General features: G+C 41.8%; 1 protein-coding gene across 6 annotated transcripts in view; it reads right to left on the bottom strand.

Moving 5' to 3' along the window:
• AK9 (adenylate kinase 9) overlaps positions 1–26,747 on the bottom strand; it is a 207,925-nt gene that overhangs the window by 55,189 nt on the left and 125,989 nt on the right. For all 6 annotated transcript variants that reach the window (XM_056566303.1, XM_056566304.1, XM_056566302.1 and 3 more), the window contains 7 exons: positions 26,030–26,160; positions 21,842–22,054; positions 10,109–10,372; positions 9,872–9,993; positions 7,382–7,601; positions 6,395–6,460; positions 5,971–6,186 (listed from right to left, as the gene is read on the bottom strand). In XM_056566303.1, coding sequence (XP_056422278.1) covers positions 5,971–6,186; positions 6,395–6,460; positions 7,382–7,601; positions 9,872–9,993; positions 10,109–10,372; positions 21,842–22,054; positions 26,030–26,160 — 1,232 coding nt within the window. The remainder of the gene's footprint in view (positions 1–5,970; positions 6,187–6,394; positions 6,461–7,381; positions 7,602–9,871; positions 9,994–10,108; positions 10,373–21,841; positions 22,055–26,029; positions 26,161–26,747) is intronic.

The raw sequence follows: 26,747 nt of genomic DNA on the forward strand, positions 1-26,747 counted from the left end.
TCCAAAACTTCTCCCCTATCATGGTTGAACTTGATGTGGCCCCGGCTTGCACACTAATGGGGATCAAGGACAACTGTTTCAGTTCCCCAGGCGAGCGATCGCCACTTTCACCTGTATGCGCTCGTGCACATCTAAGTGAAAGTTGCCTGTTAGGGTTAAGCTGCATGCCTGCGGCTTAAACTGACAGGAGACTGTAAACTCTGCCCTCATGCAGTGCAGGCATGTGACTATCTACCTGCCTATGTAACTAGCTAGCTGCCTTTATAGCTTGTTGCCCAACAACCTAGCTAGCTATCTACATACCTGGATACCTAACTACCTTCATACCTGTAGAAAAGAGAAAAAAGAGGAAAGGCCCACAAAGGCGCCTAGTGCATTACCCTGGGAGATAATGGGGTCCCCACAAAAAAGTGGGGTGGGTGGGGGGTCTGATAGATGGCCACTCACCTGGAACGTATATTATATACGCATGTAACCTCTATCTGAGGTAGGAAGAGAATTCTGTGCAAGGCCGCAGGTCTCAGGATGGATCCAAAGGGAAATCCTGTTGATAAACTGGATGTGGTAAAGAAAGATGACCTTAAAGTAGGCGCTCGGAAGTCCAGAGAATTTCACAGCCAAGTCATGGAAGTGAATTAAATTGATTGTCAATCTGAAGAAGGGGTATGCTCACCCCGAAATGCGTTATTGATGCTATGAACTAATAAAGCCTGAATTTAATTCACTTCCATGACTTGGCTGTGAAATTCTCTGGACTTCCGAGCCCTTGCTTTAAGGTCATCTTTCTTCACCATACTTTCATACCTGGCTACCTAACTATTGGATACCTAATTACCTAGTTAGAAATCCAAGAATTCAGCAGCACACAAATTTGTGAAAAAAATAGGTGGGTGTTTAGTACATCACCAGAAAAACAGAAGCAACATTTCCGCGACCTCTCGCCGCCGTTTTCAAGCTAGTTACCTAGTTAGCTACCTACATACCTGGCTACCTACATACCTGGATAATTACCTAGCTAGCTCCTTACCTACATTATTCGCTACCTAGCTACCTACCTGCCAACGTATTTATGTACTTGGGGGGAAGGGTATCGATCTACCTACTTAAGGATATATTTATCGTTTATGGGAGGGGGGGGGCAGATAACTAGTAAGGCAACAAACTACTGTGGGTGGAGCATTGAATTAAAACTTAACCTTTACCAAAGTCACTAAAAGTACAAATATAACAACCAAGACAAAAATCCACATAAAAATACAAATCAGAATATATAACTACAGATGATGTATCAAATTATTACTCACAAATATGGAAGGAAGGGAAACCAGTGCCCCCTACTCTCTCCTCCCTTCTTTCCCTCTGGCCATGCCTTCTGGGGAACCAACCTCCTTATCAGGGTGGCCCCAACCACGGTAACCACCCTGATAATTCTAGCAATTCTAGAGCAGGAAAAAACAAAAACAGAGGGGAAATGAGGAGACCTCTATAGAATGACTTGTGCAGGTGACTTCAGACTCTGCTTTATAAGTCTCTCCTCTCCCCCCATTTTTGTCTTACCCTGCACTCGAAATTAAGAGAAGGACCACCACCTTGGTTGGGGCCATCCTGATAAGGATGTGGGTTTCCCAAAAGACACAATCAGGGGGAATGAAGGGCAGAGAGAATAACGGGCACTTATTTCATATGCCCCATTACCTATGGTTAATAATATTATGCACCATCTATAGTGGTTTTGATTACAATTTTTATGTGGATATATGTCTGATTTCTTATGAACTCTTACTTATTTATTAGAGGTATACCATGGATATACCATGATGTGCCTGAAGCATATCTGTTCTGATCACTGGTCTGTGTTTTCAGTGATTTTTTTTTTGTTTTAGGTTGTGAACTGTGACATTTATTTTTTTGGGACTCTGTATCTTCGACAGTGATTACTGTGGGACATACCTACCTAATGGGAGAACTACCTGCCTGAAGTGAGGGAGTTGGAGAGTGCACTGGAAAAATGTGTCTAAACATGTTTGTCCTACAGATGCTGAAGAGAAGAGTTTTGGCTGAAAGGAGTCGTCATGGTGGTCGAACCAGATGGAGAAAAAAAGGAAAGAGGATTACTGCGATCAGGGAAGATGTCACCTGTCACTAGATACAGGTATTGTGTATAGCCGGTATCTACCTGTCAGGGGTGTGGAAATTTTAAAAAAAACTACTTGTCCAAGGGACTAAAGCGGAACACAATCTACTTGTCCCTCAAGAAAATCTACTTGTCCTGGTAGATAAAATAATTTCAACCAAAATAGTACGATCCCCCCCACTAGACCACCAGGGATGGATATAAGATCCCTTTAGACACTGCTGTCAACTTAGACAGCGGTTATCTAATGGTTTAATAGTGGCCACAGTGATTGCAGCATGCCAGGCTATTAGCGTCAGGAGAGCTGTAGCTAGCTCCTTTTACACCCAAGGCAAGACCCCCCCCATCTGACCACTATAACTCCAATTTTTCCATATACAGGGATGTATGAGGGTAATCTTATGTGCCGTGATCTGTAGTTTTTATCGGAACCATTTATTATCGGAACTTTTATTAGGAAAGAGGCTTATTCACATATATACGCACTTAAAATATTTTAATCACTATTTTTCAGTCTTCATAGGCACTTATATATGGAGTCTTTTGATTGGGTAACACTGAACAGCGCTGTGTTACTGGGGGGGGGGGGGGTTCTGCTTACTCTAATTATGTGTCAGAAAATGCTGGAAGTTGCATTTAGTTACTAGATAACTACAACTCCCAGCATGCCCTGATACAGCCTATGGTTGTGTGGGTGTTGCAGCATGTTGCACTGTATAGTAGTACAGTTAAGGTTATTGTGTAACATGCTGGGAGTTGTAGTTTTGGTTCAGGTCAGCTGCAGAGCCATAGGCTGTGTCAAGGAATACTGGAAATTGCAATTAGTAACTACAACACCCAGCATGCCCTGATACAGCCTATGGCTCTGCAGCTGACCCGAACCAAAACTACAACTCTCAGCATGTTACACTTTATAGTTCTACAGTTTAGGTTATGGTGTAACATGCTGGAATTGTAGTATTTGTTCGGGAATGTTTGCGTGCATCTGTGGGGCTCTTGGTCGGCAGGCGAGTATGAAGGGCGGGATTCTGGGGGGTGCAATTTAGTGCGGGGGGCCAGAAGCCACTAAAAAAAAATAAAAAAAATTAGCACAACTGGCAGCAGTACTTGTCAGTCCGCCCCTGTACAAAACATACATGCATACACATATCATACATACACATATAAATACATACACCGGCCACTGCCCCCTATATCATACATTACATACATACATCATACATAGACACATCATACATACACCTGCCCCCCCCATTTCATACGTTACACATACACATCATATATACACATACACTCACACCATAAATATACACCATACATATGCACACATCATACATACACCTGCCACTGCCCCCCTTACATTATACATTACATACACACATATACCATACACACATCATATATACACATACACTCACACCATAAATATACACCATACATATGCACGCATACACCTGCCGCTGCCCCCTATATCATTCATACACACACATCACACATACACAGACACCATACACACATCATATATACACATGACACATACACCATACATTTGCACACATTATACATACACCCGCCGCTGATACACCCCACATCATACACATATACATATGCACACATCATACATACACCCCCCTAATCATACATTACATACTTATACAACCACCCTTCCCGCCGCCTGCATGCTCGGCTTCCTCACCTGAGCCGGTGTGAGGTGAAATCCCCAGCCTGTGCAGTGCAGTCTCCTTCACACACATGTCCTCTCCCCTCCCCCTGCTCTGTGTTTCCCTCGTGAATACTTGAAACCTCCCCGTGATAAATTAGGTCCTGTGTAGACAAGCAGGGGGAAGGGAGAGGCTGTCTTCTTGTATTATGCACAGCTGCGCTCTCCATCCTCTGGGAGGGGGAGGAGGGGGCGTGGCTTAATCATCTCCTGCAGACGTGCGACCTCGGGTTCTGCCCTCGCTCCTGAGATCCCCCTCACACCGCCTGGGGGCTCTGAGCAGCGGCCCCCGGCTACTGAAATCAGCTGGGGGCCGCCACCCCCCCTCCATACACTCTGAGCGCTGGTGTGAGGTGCAGACTTGCATCGGCACCTGCGCCTCACACCGGCATTAAAGAAAAATAAGGGGAAATCGGTCTGTCCCTGCTTGCCCGATACAAGGCTAAATCTATAAAAAATTCCCCTGCCCGGCGCCCAAAACTACTTGTCCCGGGTGTCGGGCGATAGGATTTCCACATCCCTGTGTGTACAGCTGGTATCTACCTTTATATAGTCCTGTATATAATCACTTATATGGTATAAAGATCCTATGTACAGCCGGTATCTACCTCTATATGGTATGATATATCCTATGTACAGCTGGTATCTACCTCTATATGGTTCTGTATATAATCACTTATATGGTGTACAGATCCTATGTACAGCTGGTATCTACCATTATTTGATCTTGTATATAATCACTTATGTGGTATACAGATCCTGTGTAAAGCTGGTATATACCACTATTTGGTTCTGTATATAATAACTTATGTGGTAAACAGATCCTGTGTACAGTACAGCTGGTATATACCACTATTTGATCCTGTATATAATAACTTATGTGGTATACAGCTGGTATCTACCTCTATATGGTGAATGTATGTGGGAAGATTCGTCTTTTGTATTGAGGGATTTTATTAAGTAACAATAGTGGTATTAGTCAGTGGTAATGGTATTAGTGGTCATGTTGTAGTGTTATTATTTGTCCCTTACTGGTAACACACAAAACTAGCAGTGTGCACCTGTTTGGAGGTGGTGACTCTTTTTTTTGATTTTTGTAATGATATTAATTGTCTCAGTATACAGGATTTGGTCAGTAACAGTATGATGGTAATATATATTGTAATAATATTCCTCCTTGTATACCGGCACTATTAGTTATATTGGTCTCAGTATACAGAATGTGGTCAGTAACAGTATGGTAGTAACATGTATGATGATGTTCGCTCCTTGTATATGCTATTTGGTAACTGTATGACTATCTTTTAAAGATACTATTTTATGCATACATGTTAAATATATTAGACTATGTTAACATTATATATATATATATATAATTTATATATATATATATATATATATATATATATATATATATATATTCTTACTTTTCTTTTTATTTAGAAAGTAAGAATTTTTTTGTCTGTGAGATTCTGGCATGTACAGTCTGCCTGAGGGTAACAGAGTATGGTTGCAGCAAACAAACCTCTATTACTCTCAGGCAGGGTGACAGACAGGTGCTTTTTGCAACCACACTCTATGCTTGCCAGCTTGTATTAGTAAGTGTACTGAAGAAGGAGGCTAGGTGCAACTGGGGGCAAGGAAAAGGGGTGTAGATGAAGGTATAGTTAGGGGTGCGGCTAGGGCATCGTTTGGGGCATGGCTGGGTCTAGGGGCTCTAGCCCCTAGTCTTTTGGAGAACTAGCAACACCTACGTTGGTCCCATTATACTGAATGGGCATGTCAGGAATATACTGTGATAATACCATATCAGCATATCTTTTTCACAAATTGCAGACATAACTCGAAACACAGTCTGAACCAAGACACACTGTGATTTGTTTAAAGGTCATGACTGTATGTTTAAGTGTGTCACCAATCTTATGCCCCTGATATATGCATCTACAGTGAGACAGTTGCTCATGTTTCCCATTAATTCCCATAATACAAAAACCTATACCAAATGGAAACTGATATCTGTAACTGATGATGAAGTGATCCTGACTTACACAGTGTATATACATCACAGATATGTTGTGAATAGAACCAGAGATATAACCATTGTTAATAATTCTACCTTTACTAACTGGAGAGATTCAGTATCTGCTTCACACTTTTCTCCAATTTCAGATTTCATTCTTTCAATGGCATCCTCTTCTTGTTCTTCCTCCTCCTGCTCCTCCTCCTCTTCTTCTTCTGGAAACTCTTCTGCAAGGATAAGCTCAATGTTGTCAACTTCGTCCTCTTCTTCCTCCTCTTCATCATTATCACTACCTTCGGTATCCTTCCTTACCTACTCAAGAAAACAAATTACATGGACTTTTCATGTATATGACTTTGCTTGTATTTTTCTTATCCCCTGTAAAGACCAACAAACATTGACTACATTTAATTCCTATTATTATTTTGCTTTTGAGAGACATTAGAGTTGATCCTTTCTGAATACAAATGCTTAAGCTCAAACACTAATATACAAGTAGTAAAGGAATTAAACATCTCACCGTTGTTTCCTCATTAATCTTCTGCTCAGCTAAAAGTTCAGCTCGTCTTTTGGCAATCTCTTCATTCTGCAATAATTCAGTTATAATAGCTATATTAAGCTGTGTGTATATGTGAATATCATTTCAGCACCAGAAAGAATAGGTCACAGGCTATATTTTATACTGCAGGCAATTTACATGACAGCATGATCCAATTTATTGAGCACACTAAATATGATGTTACCCAGCAGTAAAAGTTAAAGGAAAACATGTTCTATATGTACTGGTGAATCAGTATGTTGGGACATATTAAAAGATTTTCTGAGTTAATATTCACACATATATTGCAGTTTAGCACCACTACAAAGCAAGTATAAAGATCTATAACTTTACAAGGACGTCCTGTTATTATTAAGGGTAGTCACAACCCCCATCCCTGAATAACTATGAAGAGGTTGTTTAGCTATAGGAGTCTATGGGATCTAAATTCATGGCTTAAAGTTGTACTCTGCCCCTAAACATCTTATAGCGAAGGGGTCCAGCTGCTGGGACCCCCATGATCTCTGGCATGGCAACCCATAATCCAATGCATGGAGCGAACGATGCTCTGTGCCGGATGACAGACGACCACCCCCATTAATGTCTATGGGAGGGGGCATGACAGCTGTGTACTAGCCATCACGCCCCCACCCATAGACATGAATGAAGGGGCGCAGTGTGAGGTCACGAACACGGAAACCCCAAGCTTCCTTGTTCAGTACATCCGCTCTGCCTGCCCACGATCAGACATCTTATCCCCTATCCTTGGATAGGGGATAAGATGTTTAGGGGTAGAGTACCCTTTTAAGGAGCTATTCTAATGGAATTTTCTAATTTATCCCTTTTAAAGACATCTAATTGTGCAGCAGAATTTGTTGTGTGACCCCAGCTTTATGCAGATAAAGAATAAAAAGAAAATACAGTAAAATATTCTCCTATAAAAATGTTTATACACATGTTTATACACACCCTCATTTTCTTCTTTATGTCTTTAAGTTTTTGTTTCCGCTCTTCCTTCTTTCTACGTCGTTCCTGCCAGTGAGCTAAACGTGGGGGTAGTAACCTATCACAAATGTCACTCTCATCTACTTCTAGGAAGATAGCAATATCCGGGAACAAGCCACGGTCACCAATGTATTGCACTTCCTCAACTGTACTAGGAAAACCATCCAGTACAAATCCAACTGACCTGTTAAATAGAAAAAAAAAAAAACACAAATAAGACTTAAAGTAGACCTTTCAGAACGAAAACATGGGTATACAGTATATAAGCACATGGCTATATAGTGATAGTGCTATTCCAGTATAGAGAAAGAAACTTTTTGGATATTGTTCAAAAAAGCCTAGGGGGCATTCTCCCAGGTAAGTCTAACCTATGTACTCTTTAGCTATTGGCTGTAAGTCCAATGGAGTAAGTGGATGAACGTAGGCAGTAATAAGACGACATGGGCTGGACTGCATGGTCCTCAAACAATTCTTCTTGAAGTATTCTCACAGAAAGTTCTTCCTGCCCCTTCCATGTTTGCCTAGCAGATGGCTAAAGCTGACCATCTCTGGCCATCTTATTTGTTGGCCATATGCTTATTAGGTCATTTTTTAATTCTTTATTTTCAAATAAAGAATACATAAACTATTTTAAGCATAAACATACTACAAAACCATCCCTATGCAGAGGGAAGTAAACCCCAGAACAGAAAATGGGAACAAGTTATGGTAAAAGCCAGTAGAAAGTGCAGGACAACTCACGCCAGGTAGTCTATCATAATATAACATAGCGCAAGTGCCAAAGGCAAAACAGGGGAAAAATCAAAGAGCAAGGAAAAGAAATAAGAAAGAGCAGAAGGAAGCGGAAACAAAGAGGAGGCGGAAAAGAGGGGGAATTGGGAATCAAAAGGACAGCAGAAACAATGACCTTTCCATTTTCAGAATGGGGAAAAAACGGTGACCTATCTTGCCAAAAGCTAAGGGTTAAACACAGTTGCACAATTGAAATCCAAAATGCGTGATCCCTCTCTCACCAGACATCTACAACTCCACTGGGAGGGGAGTCAGAAGGTAACCATACACATTACATTGTGTAAGGTTACCAGTGGAAATCGGTGCCTTTTGTTGACATATGTCAAATAAGTAAGGTTTGCTTCAGGCTTAAAGGGGTATTCCAGGAAAAAAAAAAATTTTTATATATCAACTGGCTCCAGAAAGTTAAACAGATTTGTAAATTACTTCTATTAAAAAATCTTAATCCTTTCAGTACTTATGAGCTTCTGAAGTTAAGGTTGTTCTTTTCTGTCTAAATCCTCTCTGATGACACCTGTCTCTGGAAACGCCCAGTTTAGAAGCAAATCCCCATAGCAAACCTCTTCTAAACTGGGCGTTTCCCAAGACAGGTGTCATCAGAGAGGATTTAGACAGAAAAGAACAACCTTAACTTCAGAAGCTCATAAGTACTGAAAGGATTAAGATTTTTTAAAAGAAGTAATTTACAAATCTGTTTAACTTTCTGGAGCCAGTTGATATATATAAAAAAGTTTTTTCCTGGAATACCCCTTTAAAGTGTACCCGTCAGATCCAACAAAAACATTTTTTTTAAATATATCACTCAGTACCTAATTCTACCATGTACATCTAATTTTATGTACCTAGTACCTTTATTTATTTTTATTACACTTTTAATTTCGATCACTAGTCTGAATTTCCTCGCAAAGGGAGGGGGCGTGGCCTCACTGTGCAGGTCTCCACCCCCTCCCTCAGTATGCTGTCTGCTCACATCTCCCCGAGCATTAGCAAAACTACAACTCCCAGCTTGTCCTCACTGACAGTAGCGGGATACAAGCTGACAGTGGGAGAATGTTTCCTCTAGCTGTGAGCCTTTGCGAATGAAAGCAATTGCAAAACCTATTGGTTTTGCATGCTTTACAACATATGAAAAGTTTATGTATCCGACGGTGCCCATTTAATCTACTGGGTGCCTTTTGACATTCTTTGTCCCTATTGCAGACAAAGCAGTGAAGGTGGTGTCCTGCTGCAGCTAGCTGTCTTACACTCAGATGCAGTTTGGGAAATTATGTCTAGCAACTTTATGACATTTTTTTTTTGATAAGAGAGTAATTTCTATGTTCAGTGTTCCTTGTGACAAAACATGCTACTCAAACTTTGTTTTAATAAATTCAATGGATGTTGAGCTGTAATTGCTATGGGCAAATAATCTCACACACGTGAAGAGATTATCCTGTGACCGATGCTTTTAATGAAAAATATAATTTGGGTAGTAAGTGTGGAAGTTCTTTACAATATGTGGGACTATGGGCAAATAAGTCAGGTTTTATGTCGGACAAATTGATAAGTCCAGGCCAATATTGTTTCTCCTAAATGGCACCTTGAAAAATGTAAGAAAACTGGTTTGCATGCTTACAGCTGCCTATTAACCTTCATATCAGATTTTATTGAATTTATAATTACTGAAAAGGTTCCTTAGTCCACCATTCGACAACAAACTGGTCAAGAACTTCTGTTGGTAGAGGATCATTGTCGGCCAAGTAAGACTTGACTGCTTCTTCCTCTGCAGTTAATGTCACTTCTTCCTACAAGATAAGAATTAAGAATGATATTAGCAAAATGTTATTTCACTATTAATCCAAGAAGTTCAATGTACTCCTGACTGCATAGTCAAGAAAATGTCCAGTCACATAAATTCACCTTTGGTTCAATATTTTCTTTTCTGGTTTCATCTATGCCTCCATTTTCTAATCCTAGCAGCATGGTTTCCGCTTCAAAATCATTCTCAACTTCGTCTTCTTCAAATTGAGGTCCGATCTTTTTCTCTAACTTGGAAAGCATTATTTCTTGGAGGCGCTCTTTGAACTGAATGTGGAACATTTCCAGTTTGTCCGCTAGCCATCTTGAACTAAATGTCTTGCCAGAACCACTTGTACCAATCAGAAACACTCTCAAAGGTGGAGCCTGAAATTACAAGCCACATATGACATCACTCTGTATCTGTGCAACAGATCTTATCCAACAGTAACATTAAGAAATCACTATTAGGCTAGGATTTCACTTGCTTTTTTTAACAGCGTTTTTTTCACTGGAAAAAACACCAGAGAAGACACCAGTGCAATTTCCTGCGTCTGATGTTTTTTTCCGGCGTTTTTTTCTGGCATTTTTGCATTTGAGTTAAAATTGCATTTTTGGCCCCTTTGGCGTTTTTTTAAAATGTGTTGGGTACCAAAAAAAGGATGCAGTAGTGATGGGAAAACATTTATTTAAGGACATTTTTAGTTTTTATAATGAACTGTTAATTAATTTTTAATAAAGTGTGTATGTGTGTTTCACTTTATTTTCACTATTTTTTTTAAATTTTTATGTAGTACTACTACTCCCAGCATGGAACAGACTGTTCCATGTTGGAAGTAGTAGTACCTGTACAAACAGACATATCGCCCCGGGTGTCACTCCTGACACCCGATGCGATCGTCCATAATATAGCAGAGATGCCGAGCGGCTCTATACAGCGCTCACATATCTGCTCTGTACTCCGGCCAGTGATATGAATAGAACATCATTCATTCATATTTTCCACCCAGAGTGGGGATTGGCCGGATGGCTGCAGCCAATCACCGCTTTCAGAGGGAAATATGAATGAGTGATATGAACAGAACATCACTCATTCATATTTCCCTCTGAAAGCGGTGATTGGCTGCAGCCATCTGGCTAATCCCCACTCTGGGCATGAAAATATGTGCAGAAATGCGGAGCACAGGAGAAAGCTGCTATGCATCTCTGCAATAGATAAGACGATCGCAGCGGGTGTTAGGAGTGACACTTGATGTGATCTGTCCTTAACCGCAGGTACTACTACTCCCAACATGGAGCACACTCTGCTCCATGTTGGGAGCTGTAGTACCTGCAATTAAGGAAAGATCACAGCGGATGTCACTCCTGAAACACGCTGTGATCCTCCTGTATAATGTATAGATGCAGCCAGTCGTTCTTCTATGGTCCCTTGCACTGACGTATATATACACCTATCACAGCTCTCTGCGGGAAATATGAATAGGTGTATATATACGCCAGTGCAGGGGACCATAGAAGAGCGGAAGGCCGCATCTTTACATTATAGAGGAGGATCGCAACGGATCCGGGGCGATCTGTCAATTAGTACAGGTACTACTACTCCCATCATGGAACAAACAGTGTTCTCCATGCTGGGAGTAGTAGTACCACCTAAAAAAAAGAAAGAAAAGTGAAAAACACACACACACTACATTTTTATTATTGTCGGCTATATTCTTATTGCCCTGCCTGCCCACATAAATTGATCCGTTTAAAAATGAATAAAAATTTTGTTATAAAAAAGATACATTTCGTTAAATACAATTTTTTCCATCACTACTGTATCTTTTTTATTATTATTTTTTTAATGGTACCCTACGAAATTTTATTAAAAAAGGTATCTCCATCACTTTTTTGGATTGCTTAAGTCCAAAAAGGAATAAAAACCGCCTGCAAAAACGGCAAAGTTAAAACCCACATTTTTTGGCGTTTTTTTTTACTCCCATAGACTTCTATGGGAGAAAAACGCCATGATTTCAGGGGAAAAAAACGCTAACATGCTGCGATTTTGCATGACCGCCAAGGAGCTGAAAAACGGCAAAAACGAGTGAAAAAGCACCAAAAGGATAAATAAAAAACGCCAAACTGAAAAACGCCAAGTGGAAAAAGTATTTAGCAATTTCTCATTGATTTACAGCTAACATCTGTCCGCAGTGTTTTTTGGCCAAAAAAACGCAATGCGGCAGAATTGGCATTTTTCTTAGCGTTTTTCCCCCCAAAAAAAACAATTCCAGCCTTAGGATGTGTTCACACGTATACAGATTTGATGCGCAGCATTTGATGCACAGGATTTTCTGCTGCAGATTTCAATGTAAACTAAATGACTGAGCACAGCTTCTAATCGGCAGTTACAAATCATGCGCATCAAATTTGCGCAGGATACTGTACGTGTGAATGTACCCTTTGGGTGCATTCACACGTACAGGATTTGCTGCATATTTTTTGCAGCTGATTTTGCTACCCATTAACTTATATGGGTAGCAAAATTTACTGCAGAAATTATGCAGCAGATCCTGTACATGTGAATGTACCAGTCTGTATTTTCTGATGCAGATCTGCAGACCTTAGGTATGAAAAATGGCACTGCCCCAGACCATCAGGGATTTAAATATTAACATTTGATGTGCCTTAAATCACCAGAAAAAAATTACATTAATCCTTTCTCTACCCTAGACCACCAGTGTGCAAATATGCACACAACTTCTTTGCTACCACCAGGGTTGCAAACATTAACTTTTCAGGTCTAGACTACTAGGGATGCTGACATTAACTTCTTACAACATTACTGTCTTTTTATATAAACTTTTGGTATGTCATCTAAATATGTCAAAAGTTAAGATCACACCTGGTCTCAGTCCTAAAAACTGCTGCCACTGTGAGTTAAAGGGGTACTCCGGTGAAAACCTTTTTCTTTTAAATCAACTGGCTCTGGAAAGTTAAACAGATTTGTAAATTACTTCTTTTAAAAAAAACTTAATCCTTCCTGTACTTATTAGCTGCTGAACACTACAGAGGAAATTCTTTTCTTTTTGGAATGCTCTCTGATGACATCACGAGCACAGTGCTTTTTGCTGACGTTATAATAATAATAAGTCTTTATTTATTGTTGTCCTTAGTGGGATTTGAACCCAAGGCCCCAGCACTGCAAGGCCACCATGCTGCCCTTAGCATACACCTGCTATGCACGGTTGCTAAAATGGACAGAGATGTCAGCAGAGAGCACTGTGCTCGTGATGTCATCAGTGTTCCAAAAAGAAAGGAATTTCCTCTGTAGCATTCAGCAGCTAATAAGTACTGGAAGGATGAAGATTTTTTAATAGAAGTAATTTACAAATATGAATTCGAGTAGAATACAGACATAGCGCACATCTACAATCTTGTATAATGATCTGGTTGCTTCTCAGCACAATATCAAAAACTAACAGGTTGTTAGTATACATTTTTGATCAAAAAGTACAAGCCCACTCGCCACGTCAAGGCCACCTATTCAGAGTGGGTCCCTAACGTCCCTAGCATAAAATGGCGTAGCACCGGATGGCGACCACCACCGCCGCGACACAGATGCCCACGGGGGGGGGAAGCGACCCACTGGCAGAGCGGCCCCAATGCCTCTCAAACCAGTCTATGGGCCGCACCCGCCCGCAGACACAGCGCCACGGCAGCAACGGACGCCGCCCCGCACCACACCAGTGTGAACAAGGTGTAAAGGCTCACTTACCTTGCTCTCATATTGTGATTTCTATCTTCCCCCTTTTTTTTTTTTTTAACATGTGCTGCACTCTTCCCCACCCCCTCAGTCCAAACCTATAAAGGTGGTAATTAGCCCCACTAGGGCCATTTTACTCCTAGCTGCCTCCCAGTCTGACTGGGAGAGCAAGGTAAGTGGGCCATTACACCATGTTCACACTGGTGTGGTGCGGGGCGGCGTCTGTTGCTGCCGTGGCGCTGTGTCTGCGGGCGGGTGCGGCCTATAGACTGGTTTGAGAGGCATTGGGGCCGCTCTGCCAGTGGGTCGCTCCCCCCCCCCGTGGGCACCTGTGTCACGGCGGTGGTGGTCGCCGCCTGGTGCTGCGCCATTTTATGCTAGGGACGTTAGGGACCCAGTCTGAATAGGTGGCCTTGACGTGGCGAGTGGGCTTGTACTTTTTGATCAAAAATGTATACTAACAACCTGTTAGTTTTTGATATTGTGCTGAGAAGCAATCAGATCATTATACAAGATTGTAGATGTGCGCTATGTCTGTATTCTACTCGAATTCATTAATTTACAAATATGTTTAACTTTCTGGCACCAGTTGATTTAAAAGAAAAAAGATTTTCACCGGAGTACCCCTTTAAAGCTGTGTGAAATGCATGACAGACACAATAGATTGCATCAGACAACGATCAGATTGGCAGGCTGGCTGGGGAGTAGCTTTAACTCAGCTGGCTATAAGTTATGAACGCAGCAGGTCTCAGGACTTAGACCTGGTGCAATCTTAACTTCTGACATGTCTGGAAGACATGTCAAAAGTTTATATAAATGATAGTAACGTCTTAACTGCCCTACAGCACTATTAATTATGTAATTTACCCATTCATTGCTTTAGGGCCCATTTAGATGGCCTGAGCTCATCTGTAAACAATCGCTGTTCTTGTTGATCGCCACTCTGTAAACGACATTTACAGAATCTTCACAAGGCTTGATGAGTCATGGGGCCCTTTTCTGAAATCAGCCATTAGCTACATATCCCCTATTACACATGTCCCCTGCACTGACGGTGGCCAATGATTTTTCGGCAAGTCAAACTATCCGATCAGCCGACAAACGACCTAGTTGGCTGATCGCTGGCCCAATTACACAGCAGTAGTCAATCATTTTCTGCTATAAACCATCAGGGATACAGTCTTTCATTCATTCACTGCCCTGAATATTGTAGTTGCATATACTACCCTTTCTAAGCCCTAAACTCCAGGGAGGTTTCTATAAACCCATTAACTACACTTGCTAATTATAGTTAATTACTTTGTGTTATACAGCAATATTTAGTTGCCGTTTTTTTTTTCTAGAGAGAATAGTGCTCAGTCCCTAACTGCCCTGCTCACCAGCTAAAAAATCTAACAGGGATCATTGGCCATTTACACTAGAGGGTAAATATATGGTCACGGAAGTAAAATATGCATTTGTCTAGGGCTGGAAATTGGAAGTCTGGTCTGGCATCTAGCACAGAAAACTAGTGTTCTTTATGGCATGGCAGGGTGTTGATGAGAAAGGTGGCCCCAGTTTAGGAAAAAGCCCAGGGCCTGGAGGCGCATGCGCGCAGCTCACCGAGGCAGTCGCACCTGATGTGAGCTCCGTGACGGCTTCAACAAACAGCCACTCTTAGCGCCGTTATCCAGCTCCAAAGCAGCGGAACACTTACCTGATCCACTATGAGTACTTCCTGGACCTCCAGAACGGAGCCTCAGCCACTTTCCCAGGGTTTGTCGCAATCCATACCGGATATCTTCAGGGCCGGCACTCGCACCAAGATGGCCGCCGCTACTCCCCTCATGTCTGAGGAGACCTCGGAGGGCGAACAACCGCTTCACTACGCTGAGCTGACTCCTGCAGAGATGTTCCGCAACATACAGGCTCTCTTCAAAAAAGAATTAGCCCAGGCAGTGACGACTTTTACTGCGCAGATTCAAGAGCTGACTCAGAGGGTGGCAGACTCAGAGTCTAAAATCGATGATCTGGTGGACGCAGTGGATACTGACCGCCGAGATATAGATGAACAGGCCCAAAAGTTGGATGCTCTCACACTGAAACTGGAGGATCTGGAGAATCAATCACGCAGGGCGAATCTGCGTTTGAGAGGCTTGCCAGAGTCTGCAACCGACCTGACTAAGGTACTTACCGACCTTTTCTTTGAACTGGCTCCCAGCCTGGAGCCTCAACTTTTACGCTTTGATCGGATCCATAGGGCCCTGACTAGGCCCAAAAATGCGGACCTCCCCAGGGATGTCATCCTTAAGCTGCACTACCCTGAGGTCCGCGACGTGCTGCTGCTGGCAGCCAGGGACTTGCTTACATTACCGGGCCTGCCGCCCTCCGCTAAACTTTTCTCTGATCTTGCTCCCTCTACCCTGGTTCGAAGGAGGGAATTTAGACCAGTCACTCTGGCTCTAATCCAGAGGCAGATAAAATATAAGTGGGGGTTCCCCTTTTCTCTCTCCTTCCAGCTTAACGAACATACTTATACTGTTCGCAATTTAAAGGAGGTCCTGGAGATACTCACAACGGAACAAATCCGTCCCATTGAATTGCCGCCTCAACCTCAGAGAGCCGCCCGCCCAGCTCGTGTATGGACCCAAGCGGGTCGGCCCCACACATCACCTTGACACACCTGATGTTTCCTTAGTGGCCCTTCAGAGGACTTTGAGTTGGCTACTCGGCTCTGTCATTGCTCTCTGAACCTATCTGGGACTATTTCAGAACGTTTACCGATTTCGCTCAGTGCTTAGAAGCTTGTGTTATTGGAAGGACTCCGCTTTTCACTTATTGTGGCGGGGAAGGCGGATAGTTGTGCCTCATCTCCCTGGCCCTAGGGGCACGGAAGTATGACTGGGCGGGGCGTTCCCAGACCCGTCTTTCCTCACATGGACATTTCTATGTATTCTTTCTGTTGTGTGTTTTGTTTGCTTTTTGTTTGTCTTTTTTCAGTTTTTTCCAGGTGCTACCACATGGGCAATTTCACTGCCATGTATGCTGATGGCAATGTTGGTATCAAGAGTGATATGTATGGCATAGCTTCTTTGTATTCTATCTATTGCATATTTTTCCCCTCGCTATGTGTAACTTGAGAACTCATAATGTTAGGGGGTTCAACTCCCCGTTGAAGAGAGGGAAAGCCTTTAAGGATTATGTCCCACTGCATACAGATGTGTTGTGCTTACAGGTAACACATTTTGCCCCTACGTCCTTTCCTAAATTTTTCCATAGGTTATTCCACCGGGTTTATATGTCTACATATCCTGCTAAGAGTAGGGGGGTCCTTATATTACTGCATGATAATTTTCCTTTTAGTGTAGTGTCTACCTTGATAGATCCTGAGAGTCGCTATGTAATTTTAGTGGGGTCTTTAGACAGGAAGAAATTGTGCATTGTTAATTCTTATGCACATGTTGACTCTCCTATTTATTTTTTCAGTTCGATCTGTGCGGTGCTTGGATCCCTGAGCTATGACTGGTTCATTTGGGCTGGCGATTTCAACTTTGTGGTCCATGGCTCTTTGGATCGTTCCCACACTGCCCCGTTACGTAGGTCCGGGACCCAACAGCATCTGGTATTGCAACTATTCATTGATAATAGCTTGGCTGATGTGTGGAGGGAACACAATGGACAGGTGAGAGGTTATACTTACTATTCCCCTTCACAACATTCTTACACACGTAAAGACTGGATACTCACAAACACTTTGCTACTTCCTAAACTTCTCTATGCTAGGCATATTCCCTCCTCATGGTCTGATCATGATTTGGCTATGGCAGCCTTTAATTTAGCTGATAAGACGACGATTCCCTATAGGTGGAGACTCAATGAGTCCTTACTCGCGTACGGTCGCAGCTGGAGGCGGACTTGTCCTCCTACTTTTAATCCAATTCCGGCTCCGCTGGCGAGCCCTGCTGGTCTTGGATGGCCCATAATGCCTATATGAGAGGCCACAATATATCTTTGGCTTCCGGAATAAGGAGGGAAAGGTCCGCTGCCAGATTGGCTTTGGAGGCAAAACTGCTTAGACTAACTTTTACTCATTAGACTTCCCCTTCACTTTATCTTACAAAGCCATTAAAGACACTAGGGTACAATTGGATGCCGTACTATCTAACGAAGTGGAGAAAGCTGTCCGTTGGACAGGTGCCATGTACTATCGCTATGCTAATAAACCTGACCGCTTACTAGCATCCATGCTACGCAATCCAAAGTCATTTAATAGAGTACACTCTCTACAGGTACACCCGGGAGAAAGCACATCTAATCCTGACAGAATTTATGCTGCTTTTCATTCTTTTTACACCTCTCATTACTCTGCTCCCTCACATCACTCTTCCTCAGACCCTGTCATCTCTTCTTTTCTTTCCCCTATTTCTCTACCTACTTTGGAGCCGGACGCCGGGGATGCTATCAATGCGCCATTCACAGCAGAAGAGGTGACTGATGCTATTAACAGGCTAAAATTGGGGAAATCGCCCGGACCGGATGGTTATTCGGCAGCTTATTGCAAAAAAATTTCCTCCATGCTAGTCCCCCACCTCACCTCTTAACTCTTTACGTCATTCACATACTCTCCCCTCAGAATTCCTTGACGCCCCTATTTTGGTTCTTCTGAAACCACATAAGGACCATTTACACACAGCCAATTATAGGCCTATTTCGTTACTCAATGTTGATGCCAAATTACTCACCTCTATCCTTGCACATAGACTTAATCGTTTCCTTCCTTCACTAATACACTCTGATCAGGTGGGTTTTATCCCAGGAAGGCAGGCCCCAGATAATGTTAGCAAAATTGTTGGTCTAACTTCACAAACACTCCTATGATGGCTTTGGCTCTTGATATTGAAAAAGCCTTTGATAGTGTCACCTGACCATATATGTTTGCTGTTCTTAAAAAATTTGTCTCCATTCTTCACAGTATTTACTCTATTCCTCAGGCATATCTTAAACTGCCCTCCACATCACCCCGCCCCCTGCTTATTAGACGTGGCACCCGTCAAGGTTGCCCACCTTTGCCTACCCTTTTCGCCTTGATGATGGAACCGCTCGCGGTCCACATTCGCTCTAATGCTGATATTAGGGGGATAGGTGTGGGAGACAACGAGTAAAAATGCAATTTGTTTGCAGATGGCTTGTTACTGACTATCACTAGCCCTCTCACCTCTCTTCCTAATTTGTTCCTGGTACTAGATAGGTTTTCTGGAGCTTCTGGTCTCCGTATAAACACAAATAAATCCGAAGCCCTTTATTGTAATGTGTCCACTGCCACTAAACACCTGATCTTCTTAAATCTTGGGTTCAGGGACTCTTCCTCGGGTTTGTCTTATTTGGGGCTTCGCCTCACGCCTACCTTATCCTCTCTATACCATGCAAACTATTTCCCCCTGTATCGTTCCCTTAGGGAAGATCTAAAGAAATGGGACTACTCATATATTTCCTGGGTGGGAAGAATTAATGTGATACGGATGGTTATCCTGCCATCTTTTAAGAACTCTCCCAATCCCGGTGTTGAAGAAGGAAGGACCTTCTTTCCCTTCAACTGAATATTTTTGGGCTAACAAGCGCCCTAGGATAAGAAGGTCTGCTATGTACTTTCATCGAAGGATGGGGGGACTCTCAGTACCCAATTTGCTTAAATATTATTATGCTGCACGTATTGCTGAACTGGCACTTATTAATGCTAAAGTGGGTAGGCCACGGTGGGTAACCCTAGAGGAGTCTCTGGTCTCCCCTTATTCTTTATCAACTCTTATGTGTTCCTTGTCACCCGTTTCTACCATTCTCCCCTCTTCTGCTCAGGTGGTCTTGTATGCTCTTTCTCTCTGGCGTCAGGTTCGCTTTAAGTCTGTCCCCTCTTTGCTCCTTCCCTTTTTACGTAATCCATTCTTTTCTCCAGGGCTTACCCCTCACACCTTCCTATGGTGGAGTACACACAATCTTACTCGCTTACAAGATTTACTGATTGGCTGCTCACTCCCTAATCTAACTGATGTATGCCGTCATCATTCTATACACCTCAGGGAACAGTTTAGAGCGAGACAAATATTGTCATTCTATGGTACCCAGCTACAGAGGGATACCCTCCTATTACCCACTCCATTCGAAAGACACGTTATATTCTCTGAATGCGCCTGGTATGCTCTTTCTGTTGTATACCCATCTCAACGCCCCTCCGCCGGATGTCAAACTTAAATTTTTGGGGGTTTGGTGTCTGACATTCATTCAACTCTTGCGCAGTGGAGAGATTGTTGTACTGTTATTAGCAAGGGTAGCTGTCAGGTTTCTTTAGTGGAAACCTCCTTACGTATTTTACACCGCACTTATAGGGTCCCGACACTTTTACATGCCATATATCCACTTGTCTCTCCCCTTTGTTCTCGAGGGAGGTGGCTAGGTTATGGGCTCGAGTGCTGGATCTATTGCCTTCTATTCTCCCCTGTCGGGTCCCGAAAACCCCCTTATATTGTCTCCTCAGTCATAAGCCAGGTAGAATGCATTACCGTCCTTTTAAACTCTCAGTTCATTCTGCTAGCCACACGCATACATATTGCCTCGCATTGGCGGGAACTAGATTTGCATTTTACTACTGTGGTGGAGAGGGTGAACTCCATTATGCTTAATGAAAAACTGTCCGCTATCAGGGAGGATCGAGTGGAAAAGTTTAATTTAATTTGGGAACCCTGGTTTTCCTCCTCCTACTGCCCTGAAGTATGCCATCAGTTCTCTCTCTATTAATGCAGAATTGGTTTTGACGGGCGGGTGGGGGACGGGGGTATGCATGTCATGGATCTTATCGATGTTTGGTATGTAGTCATTTAATGCTATACTTTATCATGAAGCTATGCTATTGTCGCCTTACTGTAATTATACTCATGTTCCATATGTCACTCATATTGTCCTTTGTTATACCAACGTGTACCTGGATGTTCAGTTTTGGTTGGGTCTGCGGACCTTTTTTGTGATTGTTACAGCTTTTTCTATGTGATCTTCAATAAAGCTTCCTTATTTGATGGTTAAAAGCCCAGGGCCTATGGCAGTTGTTTCCAAAATATGGACCTCCAGCTATTCAACTACAACTACAACTCCCAACATGCCCGGCAGCCATCAAATGTCTGAAAATGCTGTGAGTTGTAGTTTTGCAACAGCTGGAGGTCCACAGTTTGGAGACCACAGGCCTATGGTCTACTAAACCCATATGCTGCATTGTGGGAGAGATCATGACACTGTTCTCAAGGTTGATAAATCACTCCAAGTAACAAAAAGTTACTCTTACAAGAGTAACAAAAAGTTGTGGTACCCTTGACAATTATCAAAGGTCCTGTGGGAGTAGTAAAATTAAAAGTGTGACCTTCACACATGCATTTTTTCTGTGATTGTAAAAACGCCACAAATTTAATGTGATTTTCATGCATTTTTTTGTTATAATTGTAGGCATCTTTTCAGGCATTTTCCAAGTTCTATAGAGAAGTCTAACATAATATCCAGAGCAAGCAGTCTTCTGTAAAAAAAAAAACACTACTGATGTTTAAAATGCCACCAAAACACTAGAAAACAAACTGTATGAATTGTATTTCATACTGTACTACAGAATTGAATTTAACATCTAGCCGAGGGGAAAAAAACTAAACAAAAAAAACTTTTGCATCACTTATTTGGTATAGTGGTTAGTCTTTCCCCAGGTGTGTTAATTAAAGGTGAAGTCCAATGCCGAAAAACGTATTCAGCTATCTTCGGCTCTCCCATAGAGATATATGTAGGGGTCATGACCCAGCGATTCCATGGAGAGCCGGGGCCCAGTACAGGAGATCGCGGGGGGTCCGAGCAGTTACCCCCATGCAATCTCCTGTACTGGGACCTGGCTCTCCACGGGATCGCTGGGTCATGACCCCTACATACATCTCTATGGGAGAGCCGAAGAAAGCTGAATACGTTTTTTCGGTATGGGACTTCTTCTTTAATACATATACACACACATATATATATATATATATATATAAATATATATTTATATATATATATGTGTGTGTGTGTGTGTATGAATTTATAGACGTAATAACAAATGTAATAAGAACATTTACTTGTAAAGGTTCTTCATGAGCAACATAATACTGAGGATTCTCAAGAAACTTCTTTCTTGCTTCAGGACTGGAGCAATAGTAAGTCTTCTCTCTGTATATAGCTGCATAGTCCACATGTCCTGGGTGAAGTACACGTTTATCTTTTAAAGCCACTGGGCAGAAGTTTTTAGAGTCTCCATATTGTTTATTTTTTTCATGTATAGCAGGCTCATCCTATAACAAAGGAAAATAGATTTGGTTTCTTTTTTTTATAGCAATAAAAAAACAATGCCATACACACATAAAGGAAAGGAGTACTCTTGCTACTATTAGCCTGGCTTATATGCTATCATTATTTCCAATTTGTCATGTATTTTCATTGAAGAAATCATGTATGTGATGCAGTGGTGCAGTAGATCAGCTGATGTTCTGGGTGAGGATACTGTCACAGTCATTCAATGGGGTTTATCCTTGCTGTTTGCCCAAAAAATAAGCGACATGCCAATTATTTCCACTACATTCCACTACACTAAATTTGCATTGAATATTTTTTTTTCATGTGAGTAGGGCTGCAAAGCCTCATTCAAATGCATGGAATACCCTGCACTACAGCTTCCTGATCCCAGAGTTTAGGCCAGTGGCATACACACACACACACACACACACACACACACAAAATCACATACATACAGTGGGGCAAAAAAGTATTTAGTCAGTCACCAATTGTGACACCAAAGTCCTCCCACTTAAAAAGATGAGAGAGGCCTGTAATTTTCATCACAGGTATACCTCAACTATGAGAGACAGAATGAGAAAAAAAAATCCATAAAATTACATTGTCTGATTTTTTAAGAATTTATTTGCAAATTATGGTGGAAAATAAGTATTTTGTCACCTACAAATAAGCAAGATTTCTGGCTCTCACAGACCTGTAACAACTTCTTTAAGAGTCTCCTCTGTCCTCCACTCATTACCTGTATTAATGGCACCTGTTTGAACTTAGCAGTATAAAAGACACCTGTCCACAACCTCAAACCGTCACACTCAAAACTCCACTATGGCCAAGACCAAAGAGTTGTCAAAGGACACCAGAAACAAAATTGTAGACCTGCACAAGGCTGGGAAGACTCAATCTGCAATAGGAAAGCAGCTTGGTGTGAGAAATCAACTGTGGGAGCAATTATTAGAAAATGGAAGACATGCAAGACCACTGATAATCTCCCTTGATCTGGGGCAACACACAAGATCTCACCCCGTGGTGTCAAAATGATCAAAAGAACGGTGAGCAAAAATCCCAGAACCACACGGGGGGACCTAGTTAATGACCTGCAGAGAGCTGGGACCAAAGTAACAAAGGCTACCATCAGTAACACACTACGCTTCCAGGGACTCAAATCATGCAGTGCCAGACGTGTCCCTCTGCTTAAGGTTGCATGCACACCACGTTTTTGCTATACAGTTCCCATATACGGTTTAAAGTTAAAAACTGTATGGAACCGTATAGAAAAAAGTATGCATTGACTTAACATTGTAAACCATATGTCAAACGCATCATCCCATTTAGTCAATTTTGCGTCTTAAACGGTTTTGTCTGTTTTTTTCCCTGTACTCAAAACCGTAGTCTACCATGTTTTTTGGTCCGGGTGAAAAACTGTATTAAACCGTATACTTTTTTTTAAACATGGGAGTCAATGGGAACCGTACAGAACCGTATGTGCTTACGGTTCCATCCGGTTTTCACCATACGGTTTTTGACTTTGCAAGTCAAGCAAGTGAAACTTTATTCAAATTGGAGTGGAAAGTAAAAAACATATACGTTTTTTTCTTAAAAAACAAATGCAACTGGACATCATTTTTCAAACCGTATACGGTTTGATACAGTTTAGTCCCATTTTTAGGAATCTGTTTTTCATCAAAAACCTGATACGAGAACTGTATAGCAAAAACGTGGTGTGCATGCACCCTAAGCCAGTACATGTATGGGCCGTCTGAAGTTTGCTAGAGAGCATTTGGATGATCCAGAAGAGTATTGGGAGAATGTCATATGGTCAGATCAAACCAAAGTAGAACTTTTTGGTAAAAACTCGTTGTGTTTGGAGGAGAAAGAATGCCGAGTTGCATCCAAAGAACACCATACCTACTGTGAAGCATGGGGGTGGAAACAACATTCTTTGGGCTGTTTTTCTGCTAAGGGACCAGGATGAATGATCCGTGTAAAGGAAAGAACGAATGGGGCCATGTATTGTCAGATTTTGAGTGAAAACCTCCTTTCATCAGCAAGGGCATTGAAGATGAAACATGGCTTGGTCTTTCAGCATGACAATGATGCCAAACACCCCACCCGGACAACGAAGGATTGGCTTCTTAAGAAGCATTTCAAGATCCTGGCCTAGCCAGTCTCCAGATCTCAACCCCATAGAAAACCTCTGGAGAGAGTTGAAAGTCCGTGTTGCCCAGCGACAGCCCCAAAACATCACTGCTCTAGAGGAGATCTGCATAGAGGAAAGGGCCAAAATACCAGCAACAGTGTGTGAAAACCTTGTGAAGACTTACAGAAAACATTTGACCTCTGTCATTGCCAACAAAAGGTATATAACAAAGTATTTGGATGAACTTTTGTTATTGACCAATTACTTATTTTTCACAATAATTTGCAAATAAATTCTTTAAAAATCAGACAATGTGATTTTATGGATTTTTTTTCTTATGTCTCTCATAGTTGAGGTAAACCTATGATGAAAATTACAGGCCTCTCATCTTTTTAAGTGGGAGAACTTGCACAATTGGTGGCTGACTAAATACTTTTTGCCCCACTGTAAATAAACACTTGCATACACACACTCATAGACAGATGTGCACAGTTTACTTTACTTTACCTTACTAGTTCTCATCTTGCTCACATGACCTACTCTGACTGTTGAAAACTTTTTGATCACATGATCAAGGGTCATGCTCTCTTTGTAGGCATAAAACTGAGCATGGAGGCTCAGATATATACAAGGCTGAGACAACTGTCACTAGTGATTTAAACATACAGATCAGATGATCAGCCAGGACTTCTGCAATCTTCCAGACTGCACTTTCCTGCTATGTGCAGAGAGAGGGAATGATGCCACCAGCTCTACTGACCACTGCTTTTAGAGCATAGAGGTGGTCTGTAACCTAGACAACAAACTGTTAACAAGAGAGGGTGAAAAAGGTCTATATCTTTAAAGAATGCAATAATAACTATTTGCAAAATTATGTATTTTGACTTGTACTTCAATGTTAAATAGGATCTGTGAGGTGGGATACCCCTTATAGCAAAAAACTTATTAAAACAGACTTTAAAAACAAAATCTGTATATTCTAGAGGGAGGAAAGAAAGGAAAGGTAGTAAGACATGTTGAAACCTTTAAATATGTTAAAGATTATAGTAAGCTTTAGAAGGGAAGGGTTTTTAACTAAACACAAGAAAAGGGGCACAATCGGTGGTTAGTTGGGGGAAATCAGGAGCAATATCAGAGAATATAATTTTACTGGAAGTGTAGTAGATGCATGGAAGAATATATTAGTAGTGTGTATTTCTGTAATGTCTAATTTTGTCTGTATATGTACCCCAGGAATTGTAAAGTGCTGCAGGACATGTTCACTCTAGAAACATTTATGGTGATCATTATTATTAGAATTCTTATTAACAATCTTCCAGCAGATGTAGTTGGTAAATGCACAGTAAGCAAAGGTAAACATGCCTGGGACAAACAAAAAGTTACCCTTCAATAAAAAGAAAATTATATATAGATCAAGTAGATGGGTAATTTTTTCTGCCCCACTCTTCTATGGTTTTATTGTTTTAATGCAGCATAGCTGTTGCATCAATATAGCTCCTCACAGGAGAGAAAGGAGGAAGAACAAAGCTAATGGTTAATGTGCATGTGTGTGATAGATTACCAAGTGACAGACAAGGTCCTGAACTAGAGCTGCGGGATTTGTGTGTTTAGAACAGTGTTTCCCAACCAGTTTGCCTCTAGCTGTTGCAAAACTACAACTTCCAGCATGCCCGGATAGCGTTTTGGCTGGGAGTTGTAGTGTTGCACAAGCTGGAGGCACAGTGATTGGAAAACAATGGTCTAGAGGCTCATGCTTCTTTAAACCATTCCAGCTTTGTACAAACTAAACAAGAAATAAGTGACTGAGGAACATTTAAACATATATTCATAGATAACCTACTTCTTCTGCCTCTTCCCCCTCTTCTTCATGTTCCTCTTCTTCCTCTCCAGCTTCCAACTCTGCCTGTATGTCTTCTGCTTCTTCATCTATGTCCTGGGAAGTAATTTCCCATCCCTGATATTGGAATGGCCCTAAGGTAATACCATAGTTATTTCAATACACAAATAGACCATATATTTAAAAAAAAACTGCAGAGACTTGTTTCTAAACTGTTGTCTATGTGCACTGACAGTAATGATACATCATATTAAAGAGGTATTCCGGGGAGAAAAAAAGGAGACTTTTTGTTCTCAGCGTAAAATCTCTTTCTCATAGTCTTCATGGGGGGACACAGATACTGATGGGTGGAAAAAAGCCGGCTCCTCCATGGCAGGATAAACCCGCCCACTGGAAGTGAGGTAATCAGTTTTGTCACAAAGCAGTAGGAGAAGCCAACAAAGAAACATGTTCGAAGGACCCTAGAAAAGAATCCCAGATAAAAACCCAATAACTGGAAAAGAGTATTCAGACAAGAAGAAAGAAATGGGTGGGTGCGGTGTCCCCCAACCACAAGAAAGAGATTTTACTGTGAGTACAAAAGATCTCCTTTTCTCGGTCGCTCTTCATTGGGAGACACCGATACTGTTGGGATATACCAAAGCAGTCTCCAAGGGTGGGAATAAAAATCACCAGAGAAAGGCAATCAGTCCATAGACTGAATCCACACAATCGTAACATC

Source organism: Hyla sarda, chromosome 3 (assembly GCF_029499605.1).
Source record: "Hyla sarda isolate aHylSar1 chromosome 3, aHylSar1.hap1, whole genome shotgun sequence".
NCBI classification, from domain to species: Eukaryota; Metazoa; Chordata; class Amphibia; order Anura; family Hylidae; genus Hyla; species Hyla sarda.